The sequence below is a fragment of the Mesoplodon bidens genome (genome assembly GCF_964165515.1).
Source record: "Mesoplodon bidens genome assembly, chromosome: 5".
Taxonomy (NCBI): Eukaryota; Metazoa; Chordata; class Mammalia; order Artiodactyla; family Ziphiidae; genus Mesoplodon; species Mesoplodon bidens.
Genome location: NC_138161.1, coordinates 78,663,768 through 78,679,482, shown reverse-complemented (window position 1 = coordinate 78,679,482; position 15,715 = coordinate 78,663,768). Strand labels below are relative to the sequence as shown.

General features: G+C 32.9%; 1 protein-coding gene across 1 annotated transcript in view; it reads left to right on the top strand.

Moving 5' to 3' along the window:
• The window catches only part of KPNA4 (karyopherin subunit alpha 4), a 58,560-nt gene that overhangs the window by 24,308 nt on the left and 18,537 nt on the right, over window positions 1–15,715 (top strand). Inside the window, exons 2-10 of the mRNA XM_081235136.1 lie at window positions 4,684–4,728; window positions 5,567–5,656; window positions 5,766–5,795; window positions 5,890–5,942; window positions 8,826–8,921; window positions 9,414–9,499; window positions 11,110–11,196; window positions 13,046–13,215; window positions 13,321–13,365. Of these exons, the coding sequence (XP_081091262.1) occupies window positions 4,684–4,728; window positions 5,567–5,656; window positions 5,766–5,795; window positions 5,890–5,942; window positions 8,826–8,921; window positions 9,414–9,499; window positions 11,110–11,196; window positions 13,046–13,215; window positions 13,321–13,365 (702 nt within the window). The remainder of the gene's footprint in view (window positions 1–4,683; window positions 4,729–5,566; window positions 5,657–5,765; window positions 5,796–5,889; window positions 5,943–8,825; window positions 8,922–9,413; window positions 9,500–11,109; window positions 11,197–13,045; window positions 13,216–13,320; window positions 13,366–15,715) is intronic.

Genomic DNA, 15,715 nt, shown 5'->3' with positions numbered 1-15,715 from the left:
ACCATAATGACTGCTGCTAGAGAGATCAACAAGTGGAGATGAGAGGAGGGAGAAATAGGTAAAGAATGGGAAAACAGACTTTTATAGATATTTTTAGCATTTGGTTTACCATATTTATTGGGTTAAACAGCTGTTGTACTTATGTTTAGGATGTGATGGTTATATAGGTTGAAAACACTAGTAACTCACTTTTAATTCTCTCTTTTTGTATATGTTCTGTTTTCTACCTGAAATGCCTGTCTCTAACTGAATTTCCATTCAGTCTTAAAGATTCAGCTTATATTTCATCAGCTTATATTTCATCTTTACTACATAGTTTCTCTGCTGTTAAGATTAGTATGCACGTTATAACACATTACATATATTTAAATGCATAAAGTCAAGTAACATATTTAGAATGGTGTTTGACACCCAATGTTTGCTAAGTGTTAGGCCTTATTACTATTTTATTAAATTGTATTTTTTTGTCATGAGAGTACTACCTCCTTAAGGCCATGGATATGCTGTGTCTGGTCCATCCTTGTATTTCTTGTGATTGGCAAGTAGGTGATTAATAAACATTTGAATAATTGAGTGTGTGCTTTTTTAGCAGGCTCTAAGTAGTAATACAGTAGTAATCCACATTGAGGGGAGGATTTGTGTGTGTGTGTGTGTGTGTGTGTGTGTGTAACTTTTTAAAAACTGCTTTATTGGGATATAGTTTACTTTGCATAAAATTCACACATTTTAAGTATACAATTAAATGATTTTTAGCAAATTTTGAGAGTTGTGCTAACATTACTACATACCAGTTTTAAAATACAGCTCATCACTTCACAAAAGATCTTATGCCTGATAAATTTTTTTATTCTTTTGCTTTTTTGTGCTATTACCTAAGTATCAGTATTCCTAAGGTAAAAATGACAGACTGGATGAAATAAAATCAAAGTATTATATCCCTTACCTTTGAATGACTAACTTTAGAATTTTCTTTAAACGTTTTTCTCTAGTAAGACTTACTGAGTCCTTACTGATCTAAACCCTAACTTTTTTTTTTTTTTTTTGTGGTACGCGGGCCTCTCACTGTTGTGGGCTCCCGTTGCGGAGCACAGGCTCCGGACGCGCAGGCTCAGCGGCCATGGCTCACGGGCCCAGCCGCTCCGTGGCATGTGGGATCTTCCCAGACCGGGGCACGAACCCATGTCCCCTGCATCGGCAGGCGGACTCTCAACCACTGCATCACCAAGGAAGCCCAACCGTAACTTTTTACTCAAGAAAATTTAAACCATTCAGTTTCATACAGTATATTATTACATCATCATACCTTAAATTGTTTTTAAAGTTTTAAAGAAAACAGTATATTATATGGATAAAAAGTGACTTAGAAATTAACTAACCATAAATTGGAAAGAAAGTACTCTACTTTTCACCCATTGGAGCAGAGAAAGTAATTAGTTCCTAGAACCTAGCACAGTAAAGGATACATAGTAATTATTTGTTAATTTTAAAAACTACATACCTATTAAATGGAAATACCATTCTGTGTTCTGTAAGATTCACTTGTTTGAATTTTTTGACAATTTCTTGTCCCCTTTTGCCTGAATTTAGAACTTTGAAGCTGTATTACAAGCAAAGAAATATAAAAATTCTGGATGATCAGAGCAGCCTGAACTCTACTCTTTATTGGGGGTGGGGGGCTGGAGGCGGACACCCTCTACAGCCTTTGTTTTTTAGATAGTCTTTGGCCTATAAATAAGCCTTTGGCCAGTTTGGCAGCCTTTTGGAATTCTGATTGACAGCTTACTGCATCAGTTAAGTCATGCGAATCCAGAACTATTATATTTGTATGTAGTATGTAAAAACCCTGCTCTTTAAGATAAATTAAGATTTAGAAAAAGAAGCTTTGTGTATCCCTTTCATGAGACCTCAGAGAAATAAAAGTCCTTGATTCGAGATGGGGTTGTGATTTGAAAATGTCTAAATATCTAATAGCACTTTTAAGACACTTTGTTTTTTTGCAATAAAAAACATGGGTAAATGCTGCCAGGTTGTTGTGTAGGATATCTTTCTATCTTACTATTTCATTCAATCTTCTCTTTACCTTGGAGGTAACAGCTTTCTCTATAGAGAAGAAAACTCTTTCTTGCTCTGTTGTAAAGAGGTTGTCAGTTCTTTTATTTTGCAAATGTTTCTGTGGATAGTAATAGCCCAAAGCTTATGTCACAGCAACTGCAGTGCTGCTTTGTTTTGATAAATCCTTTATTAAGAGTTTCAAATTATCAGAAACTCCAAATTTAATAAGTAAGATGTAAAAAACTGGGGAAAAATTGTGTGTAAATAAATATTTAGGTCAATATATAGCAGTTGTTTAGGATTTATTAATAGTTTGCTTTATTAAGAAGTTAAAGCCCATTCATTGTACATTAATCCCACTTCTTTAGATGGGATTAGAGACTAGACTAGAAATAATCTCTGTCCCTCAAAAGTCTACCTTTTACTGAACAAATCTTTTAAGTAGTACATTTTACAGATTTTATTTTCTGTGAGAAACAGGACATAGTTTTATGTTATTGTTTATTTGAGTTTTTTATTGTTTTTGTATTGTGATACAGGGAAAGCGCATTGTCTTGATAATAGTACTTTTGCTTTGGAATGAACCATGGGCTGTAAAATTGGCTTGAACTCTATTTGACTTAAAGACTTGTGGGAGTCAGTGTGGCATAGTGGTTAATTGGCTTTGTATGAGACTCTGAATTCTAATCCTGGCTGTCCCACTTCTAGCCATGTAGCCTTGGCCAAGTAGTTCAACTTCTCTAAACCTCAGTTTCCTTACTTGTAAAAAGAAAAATATTTCTTCTTACTTCTTAAAGGCTGTAATGATTAAACTATGGTGAATATTGAAACTCTTGTTGTAATCCTTGTCTAATTATTTTTATTCATTTTGCAGCCTATCTTATTAGTATTTTTTAATTGTCTTGGTATTTTTATTTTATTTTAATATTCTATTTTATTTATTTATTTATTTATTTATTTATTTATTTATTTATTTATTTAGACGCACCGGGTCTTTGTTGCAGCATCAGGCTTCTTAGTTGCAGCATGCAGGCTTCTTAGCTGCAGCAATGCATTCAGGATCTAGTTCCCTGACCAGGGATCGAACCCGGGCCCCCTGCATTGGGAGCTCGGAGTCCATTTTCTTAGCAGTTGCTGTATAGTGTATTAGAAAAGGCCTTGAAGAGAGAATTTCCAGTGCATTAGTGGAATAGCAAAGTTAGTGAGGATACAGCAGAATGAATTGAGAGAGTGATAGGAGCTGAGATCTTAGAGGTGGTAACCAGGGAGGGGGTGAGGTGGGAAGACTTAAGCCATTATAATGACTGGGCATTTACTCCAAAGTGGAGAGCCATTGGATGGTTTTGAAGAGAGGAGTAACATGACCTGATTGACTTTTTAGAAAGGAGTTCTAAAAAGGAGAAAGGAGTTCTTTACTGAGTCCTTATTCCCATGGAGTCTGTGGGTGGAATTCAGGAGGTCCCGGGAACTTAGAAAAAAATTAATTACATCTTTGTTTTCACTAACTTCTAACTGAGACAGTATTCCCTTTAGTTAATAATGTAGCCAATAAACCTCAGTAGCTATTAAAGTTACCTGTGATTTTTGTCACCACCAATAAAAATCAGATTATGGTTGCAAAATATGTTTCATCTAATATCTTATCCAGTGCAATGGGCTTTTTCTAGTTGCAGCGAGCGAGGGCTACTCTTCATTATGATGGCTTCTCGTTGCGGAGTACAGGCTCTAGGCTCACAGGCTTCGGCAGTTGTGGCACGCAGGCTCTAGAATGCAGGCTTAATAGTTGTGGCACACGGGCTTAGTCGTTCCGCGGCATATGGGATCTTCCCGGACCAGGGCTTGAACCCATGTCCTTGCATTGTCAGGCGGGTTCTTAACCACTGCACCACCAGGGAAGTCCTTTATGTTAGGTAACTTTAAAATTAGAAAAACACTTTAAAAAACAGAATGGTTACAGTATGTGGTAGAATAATTAATGCGCTTCTTAGGAAGAATGAAATAGATCTGCCTATACCACCATGGAAGATCTTTAAGATCTTTAAATAAATAAACAAAAATAAGGTGAAGATCAGAATAGATAAGTGTGTCAAAATCATAGTAAATCTAACAGTGTTTACCTTTAGAGAAAGAAACTATGAATGGGCAGGAAGGTTCTCTCCCCTTCCCCCTTCCCCCGTCCCCCCTTTTTTAAAGCAGTTGCATTTACTAACCTTATACATATATTAGTTTTTAAATAGGGAGTCCATATGGGGGGGTGAGATTACCTTGTATATATATTACTTTTTAAATAGCAAGTTCATATAGGGGGTGAGATTATGGGTTCTTTTATTCTTTGTACCTTTGTGTTTTTAACAATTCTTATGTTACAGTTTAAAATTTTTATGATATATCCAATATTATAGCTCCATTAATAATTTCAGTGATGTTCAGTATTTGAGAATGTGAATATGAAATGAAGATAGGAAATCATCTATATAATATAATCTTTATTATGAGTAAAATATGACTATGTATATATACGAGTAGAAGAAAAGATAAGGGGATGTACATCAAAATGTTAATATCAGTTTTCTCTGTGTGATGGAATTTGAGGTGATTTTTTAAAAAATAATTTTCTTTAATTTCTTGTAGACTATGAGAAGACAACGAAATGAAGTTGTAGTCGAATTAAGGAAGGTGAGCCTGATTAATATTGGGTAGTTTCAAGCATGATTCTAACAACCTTACAGCATATAGAGAAATTAGCAAACGTATATTAATCTCAGGTGCTTAATTGGCATTTCTTTTTCTTTTGAAAATGGGAAGATTGACTAAATTTGAAAAGCTATTGAAGTTGACAAGATACAGTTTGTCCACTATCCAAATATAGAGATAAACACATTATCAAATGATTTTTTCTTCTGTAATTTTAAATGATTTATATAAAGTATATGTCATACTAAATAGTTCTGCTATTTACAGTAGTAATTACTCCATAAAAGGAACTTGGTACTTAAAAATTTCATCAACTTTTCAAGTATTAAAGTAGGTTAGTTGAGAATATATTTTTAAGTTTGTCCCAAACATTTTTAGTGAAATTCAAGTGGCCCTTCAGTTTTGTAAGGTATTGTTGATTTTTGTCTGATTTTGAACTGCCCAACTTTTGCTTTGACTTTGTTTTTAGGTGATAAAGAGAAGCTCCCAGATGATGTATAAAATGGTTTAGTACTTTAAAATAAATATGTATGTTTGGTTCTGGCTTAAACTGTACACTATCTTTTTTAATCAAATTATTTTGTTTTTTAGTTTATTTTTACATTGTTCACAGTTCATTAAAAATGTAATATTTGGGGTTTGGGGCTCAAATTAGTGTTGCTTAAGTGTTTAATTCACAATTTGGTTTAATTTTCTGCGTTTGCAATTTACTTTTAAAAGTCACTTCATGTTTTTTTGTAGGCACAGGACTGCCTAACATTTGTATGAAAGTATTTAGCTTTTTAAAATTTAACTGAAGTGTTTTGTTTTTTTTTTTAAGAATAAAAGAGATGAACATCTCTTGAAGAGAAGGAATGTACCACATGAAGATATCTGTGAAGACTCTGACATAGATGGTGATTATAGAGTGGTAAGTAATTGTTATGCTGGTAATTTAAAAATACCAGTGAAAAAATTTTACATAAATACAGAATTACAAGGTGATTTTTTAACTTAGTTTTCTCTAACTTTTTTCCCAGCAAAATACCTCTCTAGAAGCTATTGTTCAAGTAAGTTGAGTTTCCCCCCCTTTTCATTTGTATTTCTTGGACTTAACAACTAATTACTGTGTATCTGCATCAAAAATTGTTTTGTTTTTTATAGAATGCTTCAAGTGATAACCAAGGAATTCAGTTAAGTGCAGTTCAAGCTGCTAGGTAAGTTAAATTTTAAGGACATATTTTGTAACTTACACAGGAGTTCTCTTTTGGGTTTTCACTATATAGTAGTCCTGTTTCTTATATTAACTTTGATGACAATAAAGAACAGTCATAGACCAACTGAATTTATTTTCAAAATTATTCTCTTGATTTAGAGTATTAAAATTAGCAATTTTCTAAACTCACTAATACATTGAGACTTTAGTGTGGCTAATAGGTACAAATGCTAGGGAAAAGTTGATTTGACAGTGTATTGCTACAGACTAATAGAAAAACATTATTTATAAAGCTTTTTACCTTTTACTGATTAATAGGTATTTAATTTTATTAAAAGTCAGATTCATCAAATCCTGCTCAGGTAGCTAATTCTCCTCACAGTCCTCATATTGATCAAACAATGAATTGAGTTAAAGCTTACTGTAGCAGTGTACAGGGAAGTACACATTAAGATTTAGGGCTACAGAGACTCCCACTTCTCAGTCAATGTAAGAATATTTAGTTATTTTTGCACATTTCTGTTATAAACCTATGCACTCATATTTTAAGGGAAAAACAAGAAAAAATTATTACTGAGACATTTGTATTAATAAATAGCTTGGGGAAGACATGGTTGTATCATAGTACAATATAGTGGTTTCTTTGTTTTTTTTAAATTAATTTATTTTATTTATTTTGGGCTGCATTGGGTCTTCGTTGCTGCGCGTGGGCTTTCTCTAGTTGCGATGAGCGGGGGCTACTCTTCATTGCAGTGCGCAGGCTTCTCATTGCGGTGGCTTCTCTTGTTGCAGAGCACGGGCTCTAGGGCACGTGGGCTTCAGTAGTTGTGGCACATGGGCTCAGTAGTTGTGGCTCGTGGGCTCTAGAGCGCAGGCTCAGTAGTTGTGGTGCATGGGCTTAGTTGCTCTGCAGCATGTGGGATCTTCCTGGACCAGGGCTCGAACCCGTGCCTCCTGCATTGGCAGGCGGATTCTTAACCACTGTGCCATCAGGGAAGCCCTCTTTGTTTTTTTTATAAATAAAAGAATAACACCCTATGTTGTAATTGTAGGAAAGAGACACTTAAGCAAGAAGTTGATTCTAGTTACAGAATTTTAAAGTGAAAAAAAACTTCACAGTTTTATGTAATATCTTATCCAGTGCATGAGTCCCTTTTATGTTTATTAGACTTTCTTACTTTTGCGTATTCACTTTAAATGGCCTAGGACACATATGGAAATTATAGAATTAAAATGTTGCCCACCACAGGTAGAAGAACTTCTTAGAGAGGACTTTGCTGTGTAGGAAGAAAATCACAGAAGTTTTCACATCTCAAAATGACAAATTAATGTTAATAGGAAGAATGATTAAGAAATTAATACATTATGCCCACCATTGTCAGAGTTGATTATAGTATTGGAGCAGCTCTTCTCAACATGAGTTCTGTAAGATAATTAAAGCCCCTAAGGCTCCTAAGGCAGGGGATCTCAAAATACAGTGTGTGGATCCCTAGGAGAGCCTGGGATAACTTCAGGAGGTATTATTTTCACAATAATTCACAATAATTCTAAGACTTTATTTGCCTTTTTTGTTGTTTTTACTGTGTTAACATTCACATGGATGTTGCAAAAGCAACTGTGGGTAAACTACTGGCACCTTAGCACAGAGCAAGACAGTGTCACCAAACAGATGATACATTGTAGATACCGTATGCGCCATTTTACAAAGAAAAAGGGACATTTCTCTTTAAGAATGTCCTCAATGAAGTAATAAAAAATAATTTCTTTTATTAAATTTGAAACCTTGATTAAGAAAGACTGGGTTTATTTCCTGTGTTGTGCAAAGAATCGTACCATTTATTACGGAAAATACTGTGAAGAAGCATGTGGAATAATTCTTGCTTTGTAAGAAGTTTAGAACCTAATTGGGAAGGCAAAACTATATTAAAAATAGTGATGCTCAACAGCGAATGTAGCCATATGCCGTGTATATATTCTCGGAATTCAGAGAGGGTATTTTGAAAACACTTAACTTGAAAAGATAGAGTTTGAATAGGCAAAAAAGAGAGCATTCCAAGTGTGGGGAATAGGATTTGAAGGGCCTAGAAATTAGACTGAAATGGTCGGACAGACAACTGACCTGTTGTTGAATTACAGAGAATATTAGTAGATAAATAAGATGGAGCCAGTTTGTGGAGTGTTATAAAAAACTTGGTCAAGGAGTTTACACTGATGGGGTAGTAAATTAGCAGCCATCACTTGGTTTATGTAGGGGAATAATATGATTAAGCTTGCTTAAACATTGTCTTCATATAGTAGTGCAGGGGATTCAAATGGGTTAGGGATTCAGATTAGGTTAGGCCACATTTAGGATTTGTCAGCTAAAACTGCAGTCTGCCATATGTGTAAATGGGCACTAGGTATTGTTGTTTTACTCTCTAAGCTCCATAAGAGCAAGGATGTGTCTGTGTTGTTCACCTTAGTATCTCCAGTATCTCTCTGGATATTTTCCTGTGTATTGCTGTGTTTATTTCATTTCCTTTAGTTGTTGAGATGAGAATGTTGTTGAGCTTTTATGACCTTTGATTTGGTATATAGAGTTGGATGAAGAACTGGACACTAGTATCAGCTATAAACTTGTACCAGCATCCTATCTGCTTTTGTCCTAACTTAAAAAAAAGTGGTTCATGTCTTACCATTTTTTCCTAATTATTAATAATCTCTGTAAATTTATAAATTAATCTTTTTATAATAGAGAAAAGGTTGCATTATGTAAATTTAAAAAGTAGCTTGCAGGGAGAGTATTTGTGCCAAATATTCAGTTTATTGTAATATATCAAATGTGAATTTGAATTTAATTATATGTCATTAAGTTTCACAAGGGGTATGTTTATATCTCTTATAGGAAGCTTTTGTCCAGTGATCGAAATCCACCAATTGATGACTTAATAAAATCTGGAATATTGCCTATTTTAGTCCATTGTCTTGAAAGAGATGACAAGTAAGTACATTATTTTAAGAAATAATTTAGGATGTATCCTTTGCAGAAGACAAGATTTTCTCGTAGTTAGTTTGGTCTTCAAAGAAAAAAAAAAGGGCTATAAGATGGAGTTGAGAAGCCAAGGTGAAAAACAGTGTAAGGTATGTTTACACCAAGAGAGGAAAGTAAAGACCAAACGGGAACTTGCAAATGATATATTTAACTTCTAAGCTTTGAAAATTGGCAAGAACTAGTTTAGCCAGATAGGTACTTGAGAAAACTGTTTGGGTAGTAATGTGCAGGTATCTTAATAAAGAGTTCTTACTAAAAATAAGGACACCTGAGGAGGTTGTATGCTTTTTATACCGAAGAGATATTTTAAATAGTCATTGGAAGTTTAAAAAATTGAATAAAAATATTTAATACTTTTAAAATGCTAGGGGGAGGAGTGGTTGGTAGATATTTGGGACAATGTAGAAATTCCTGCTGTTCAGAATTATTTGTTTTTTGTAGTCCTTCTTTACAGTTTGAAGCTGCATGGGCTTTGACAAACATTGCGTCTGGAACCTCTGAACAAACTCAAGCAGTAGTTCAGTCCAGTAAGTTGGTTATTAAGAGACAAAATGGTGATTTTCAAAAAAAGTTAATTAAAAAACTCAATGCTTTTCCTAAAAGAATAGAACTATTTATATTATAAAGTAATTAAGTATTTTGAATTCAGTAACAAATAAGGTAGTTGAAATAGGCCAACTCAAGTACGTTACTTTGATCATCTTGTCTCATTGACTGACATTTTCTATTTCCAAAAATTCATTTGATTCTAAATCTGAGAACATTTTGTAATTATAGTAGTAGTTACATTATTGTGTTTATAGGACATTACATAAATAAAGATGTTTTTCCTGTTGCCATACTACCTGTTGGACACTGTTAATGAGATGTCCATTATACATTTTAAAGAAATCTTCTTTTATAAAGTAGTCCTACTTTAGAGAATGGCTTGAAATTTTTTTTTCATAGTTATTATAGGATTGATCGTTTTTTATGTTCCAAGAAATGTAAGTGGGAAATAATTATTGAAAGTAATAACTTGAATTATTTTCATAAGTACTATTTGATTCTTCTACTAAACAAAGAAATAATTTTAAAGAAGGTACTTTCAGAATCCCCTTCAAATATGTAAGCAGTATACTTGTCTAAGCCTGTTAAAATCTTAAGCACTGTCATGATTTTGAAAGGGAACAAAAGTGTTATCCAGTGAGGATTTTATTATATAGAAACTTGTATTATATAATATTACATAGAAAAGATAATTTCCTTAAATCTTAATAAAACTGATTAATTTTGGGTTCAGATGATTTTGGGGTTTGGTTTTTTTGGTTTTGCTTTGTATAGTTGACTGTTTAGTTAATTTTATGGTCTCAAGACAGTGTCTTAATCCCTCTTTTTCTTTTCTCTTTTGTGTTCCTTAAAGATTAGAAAGAGGCTTAGAATTTGTTTTAACGCTGCTAGTCTGTCTTAATATACCAAAAGTAATGGATAAATGAATTACTTTTTACTATAAGTAAGCATGATTGATCTACATGTACTCAAATAGCATTTTTCAGAGCAATATCAGAGGGAAGAAAAGAAATAGAAGAATCATTTGTTCAGTGCAGTATTATTCTGTTAAACGTCTCTTTGTTTTTCCTTGTGTTAAGCAGCAGAAACATTTTCTGATTCAGAAGGTCTCACTCACGTGGCACAGGAATCACTGGCCTGGCTAAAGACCCATATGATGTTATTTTAAATTTCTATATTCAAAAGTTATTTTAATAATTGGAGCTTTTTTCAAATTTGAAGATAATGCTAATCTATAAGGAATTAATTTCTTGAAATTGGAATTAAATCCGGTTTTAACTGTGAATGAAATTTTATCAGCTTAATTTGACATTTGTCTGTATGTTAAAACTGTCACTTTGATGATGAATGGTCTGCTAGCCGGAAATTTTCCACTACCGTTATTCTAATGAAAATCATTTAATGAAGATATATTTTAAATATATTTTTGATAGGTTTCTGTCTTTTGGGATTTCAGCAAAGAAACAAGTTTGATTTTTGGTTTAGATTATAGTGTTTTCAACCTTTTTTCTTTCAATTTTATTGAAATATAATTGATATATAACAGTATCTGCAAACTTAAATGATAGCTTATGTTTTCCTTCTTCAGATGCTGTGCCACTTTTCCTGAGGCTTCTCCATTCACCCCATCAAAATGTCTGTGAGCAAGCAGTGTGGGCATTGGGAAATATCATAGGTTTGTCTAAAACTTGTAATACTAGTCCAACAATCTTTGTTATCATGTACTGTGTAATAAAAATGACTACTAGTAGTTGAAAAGAAAAAGCAATTTGCCTTTTTTAGTACTAGTTTTTATGAACTAGTTTACAGAAATTACAGCTGTTTAAGTATAAACCCATAGTAAACAGAATGAACATTTTTGTTGCTTGTGATACCATTATATCTCAACTCTTGACTATAGTTGACTATAGTCAACTCTTAATTATTTGAATAGTTATGAAATATGTATGTGGTTTAGGTATTTTCCTCTTTCTCCTTTATTATGTTGGTCCATTTTATTCCTCAACTCTTACTATCCTAGGAAATAATAAGAAAAAAGGAGGAGGCAAAACTTAAACCAAAATTTTTCTCTATAATAGCAGTTCTGAGAAGAATCTAAATTGAAATTTTTTATATCTCTTGTGGATTTTAGTGCAATGAAGTATAGTAATGTTATCCACTATTATCATGAGGTCATCATCATACATGTGGTCTCATTAAATGTTGACCACCATGATTGCCATACCTTCAGGTTTTTTCTGATAAATAATTGTAGGAAGAATAATTAAAGACAATTCCAGTATTTCAAGAATTTGTTTTTTAACTACAGCCTAACTTTACCCAAACTCAAAAATTCAAAAATCTATCCTCCAGTGGAGAATGGAAAAAATCTGGGGTCTGAACTGCATTGTGTACCATGATGTTAAAAGTTATTTTTGCCACAGATTTTTTTTTTTTTTTGCATGGGAGTAATCAGTTTTGCTCTGATATACCTCCTCTTTATTACCCTTTTGGGGGCCAAGATGGAAGGTAAGGTATGGTTAGTGCCCCACAATTGTGAGTTTTCAAATGGGAGAATTTCCCTATAAACTGTTCTTGGCATACGGTATATTACTGTTAGGAATGCTATCGTTTATATATTTCAGAGTCCCTCACTTTTATACCAAATTGTAGATTTAGAACTATTAATACAACATCTTGATCTTTGGCTTTTAATTCCAGTGACATTATAGAATTAATTAGAATACATGGATGCAAAAAGAACAAGCATTTTATCTTCAAATACCACAGTGCAGGGCGAAGTGTTTTCACTTACGGAATGTAATACTTGAGTGTGGCTTTCATACTACAAATTACAGTGATACTCTGGATAGAGGAAATTAAATTTGGCACTTTTCTCTAGGGCAGTGATTCTCAAACTCTAGCCTGTTATCAAAATTATTATTAAGGGCTTGTTAAAACAGAATCCTGGACCCACACAGTTTCTGTTTCAACAGATTTGGGATAGGGCCCCAAAATCACTATGGGACCCACTGATCTAGGGGTATTGGTTCTCTCTCCCCTGCCTTTCTGAGACATAGTTTCTAAGTGTATAGAGTAATTTACAGTTAATACTTGCTGTGCTTTAATATTAGATCAGTATAAATTCTACAAATTTTTTCTCTGTAATGGTATTTTAATATATCTCTTTTTATAACATGAAAGTTTCTTAGAGTACCATTGAGAGAGAAGAGAAAAAGCAACAATTCTGTGTTCACAAAGTACTTTAAAGCCTTACTGAGGCTTTTAGATGGCATGAAAACATTTTAGGGTGAACAGCATATAAACCTGAATACATGAATAATGTGTAAAAAAATCTTAGTACCTTATCTTGCTTCTCTTGGATCAAAGACCTAAAATGTGAACTAGGTTATTATTGTCTAACACTTTCACATAAAATGAAATAGTGTACTTGGTTCAAATACCGGGAGTAGCATATTGAACCCAGTGATTTACGTTTTCTGAGTTGCTTATTGTATTGAATTAATAAATCCTTCTTCCTACAGGTGATGGGCCACAGTGTAGAGATTATGTCATAAGTCTTGGAGTTGTGAAACCTTTACTTTCCTTCATAAGTCCATCTATTCCTATAACATTCTTAAGAAATGTTACTTGGGTTATGGTCAACTTATGTCGCCACAAAGACCCACCACCCCCAATGGAAACCATTCAGGAGGTAACAAGTATTTTTGTTTTTGTTTTCTTTTAAAGTAAAGTAGATACCATTATGTGTATGTTTTTATCTGTGTATATTTTAAAATCTATGTATTTCTCTCTTCAGATTCTTCCAGCTCTTTGTGTTTTAATTCATCACACAGACGTAAATGTGAGTAAATGCTTCCCGTCATATATTTTTATATGTATATATGGTTAGGGCTTGTCCCTATGATATAGGGGAGAAAAATGACATTATGTCAGTGTACTCTTATCAAATTTTTTCATTTCAGGAGCTGCAATACATAGTTTGGTATTTTATATTTTCTCTGTGTTTACCCATATCACAATATGTAATTTCAGTGAAGAAATCAAGCCTGTTATTTTTGGTCTGGGCAGTAATGTATGTGCATATATTATATATTAGTGTTGTGAAAACTGACATTGGAAGTTCTTAAAGTTGCCAGTTAGTAATCTCTCTCACTAAGATTTTATCTGATTGTTCATGAGCTTTTTATGAAAGCTCATTTTGACAGCTGGCCATTGAGAGAACACTTACACCTAGTGGTATTATTTTTCGAAAGGTAAAAAAGAGAAATATTTGTGCCTTTATGCATGGGTTTGTATTCATATACCATTCTTACACCAAACCATGAATATCAGTTGCTCTTTAATTTCATTTTTACTCTATTAATTCATTTATAGTGACTTTGGTAATGGCTTCACTTGGTGTAGAGATAGTTGAGTATACAAACAAAAAGGAAAAAAATCAGTGCAGACTAGATTTTAAACATAATAAATATATCCTACTCATACTTACTAACACAGAGAGCAAAGGAGAAAGCAACTCAGGAAGTATGAATGAGTGGGAAACTGCCATAACTGCTTATAAATTCAGTCTAGCCTTCATTGTGTTAGAAGAGCTAGGAATATAATGGGTAAAAGAAAATCACATGGATAAAATGCATAGTAACAATCAGAACCTTGTGTAGTTCTTTAAAAACACAGTTTGGTATGATCAGTGTCTGACAAGTGTCTGCTTCATTCCTTCAGTTTCTAGGGTATTAATACCCTTTTGCCAGGATCTCTGAAAAGATATGGAGCAAATTAAAGTTAGAATTATGCTACATCGAGGAGTGACATAATGTGCTTGTTATTCATTAGATGAACATGATCTTTGTCCTAAAGATATTTTTTCTAGCTCCAGATAGTCTAGGGTGTTTAAAAAACAAACAAGCAAAAAAACCACACATATAAACAAATTTTGGTTTTGGTTTATTATAGTCAAATTCTTTGATTAAATTACAGTTTTTTTGTATTTTACTTTTATTAAAAGATTTCCAAGAAAGATTAATCTCAAAGTTTATAACTCTTCTGGAAAACTAGACATCTTGGTTGACCTTATTCAGAGATGTATTGTGTTCTTTCCACTTGTTTACCCCAGTCCATTTGAGATTGTAACTCCGTTTTTCTTGCTCTTGATATATCTTGAATTTCTCAAGCCAGTTTGCATTCTTTTTTAGTAACATTAGTAATATTGTTTACTAAACAATAATGTTTACTAAAAATGCAGTCTTCTTAGGTTAACATTTAGGAGCAAGTTCTTAAATCAGGCCATCAAAGAAATAAAAAAAATAAAATAACGAAACTGCTTCCACAAACCATAAGTGAAACATTGAAATTATACTCTAGTTGTAATTAGTAAACTTATCATAGACTTAACTTTGCTGACACAAAAAGTGCATATGAGATCAGGTCTGATTTAAATTATGATTTTGATGTGAGCATATTAATGACATGTTTAGTATTGGGCCTTTTTAAAAAAATATATCTGGATTTTACATACAGTCATGCACAAGTAACTTGAAGTTTTTTTGCCTATACCAACAAATTTTGGCAAAAAAAAAGTTACTTTTGTCAGTTGAAATTTAGTTGTCTCACATATTTTGATACCACTTTATGTGTGTGAATTTTTCATTCGGTGTCTTCTTTTTACGTTAAAAATATCCATAGTGCTTTCTTGAATTTCTGAAAGGAAAAATGGCAAAGTGCTATTTTCTTCTAGGAGCTTCTTGGATGTTTTAAACATATCATTGATTCAGGATTTAAAGGTTTCAGACTTTTCTGGTTTGTCTTTTGACACAGAGTTCATATTCCAGAAAAGCTTTGGGAAGTAAAATTTCAGGCACAATTATTTATTACTGTGTCTTTGTCAATAATTGTATTGTTTAGCAGTTTAACAGTTGTTTGTCATTCTTCGTTTTGGCCATAACTTCTAATTAGGACTTCACATACAAAGAAAGAAGAAACACAATGGCCTGTTGTACTTCGAAATATAGTCATCATAAGTTAATTACAGAGGCTTTTTTTTTTAAAGTACTTTTGGCAGCTGATGTAAATTATAGTTTTGTTTGGTTGGTTGGTTTGGGGGTTTTTTTTTGTTTGTTGTTTTTTTTGTTTTTTTAACTAGAACATGTTTTTTGATTATAGATCTCACAAGTTGACCTATGGTTGCTTTTAAT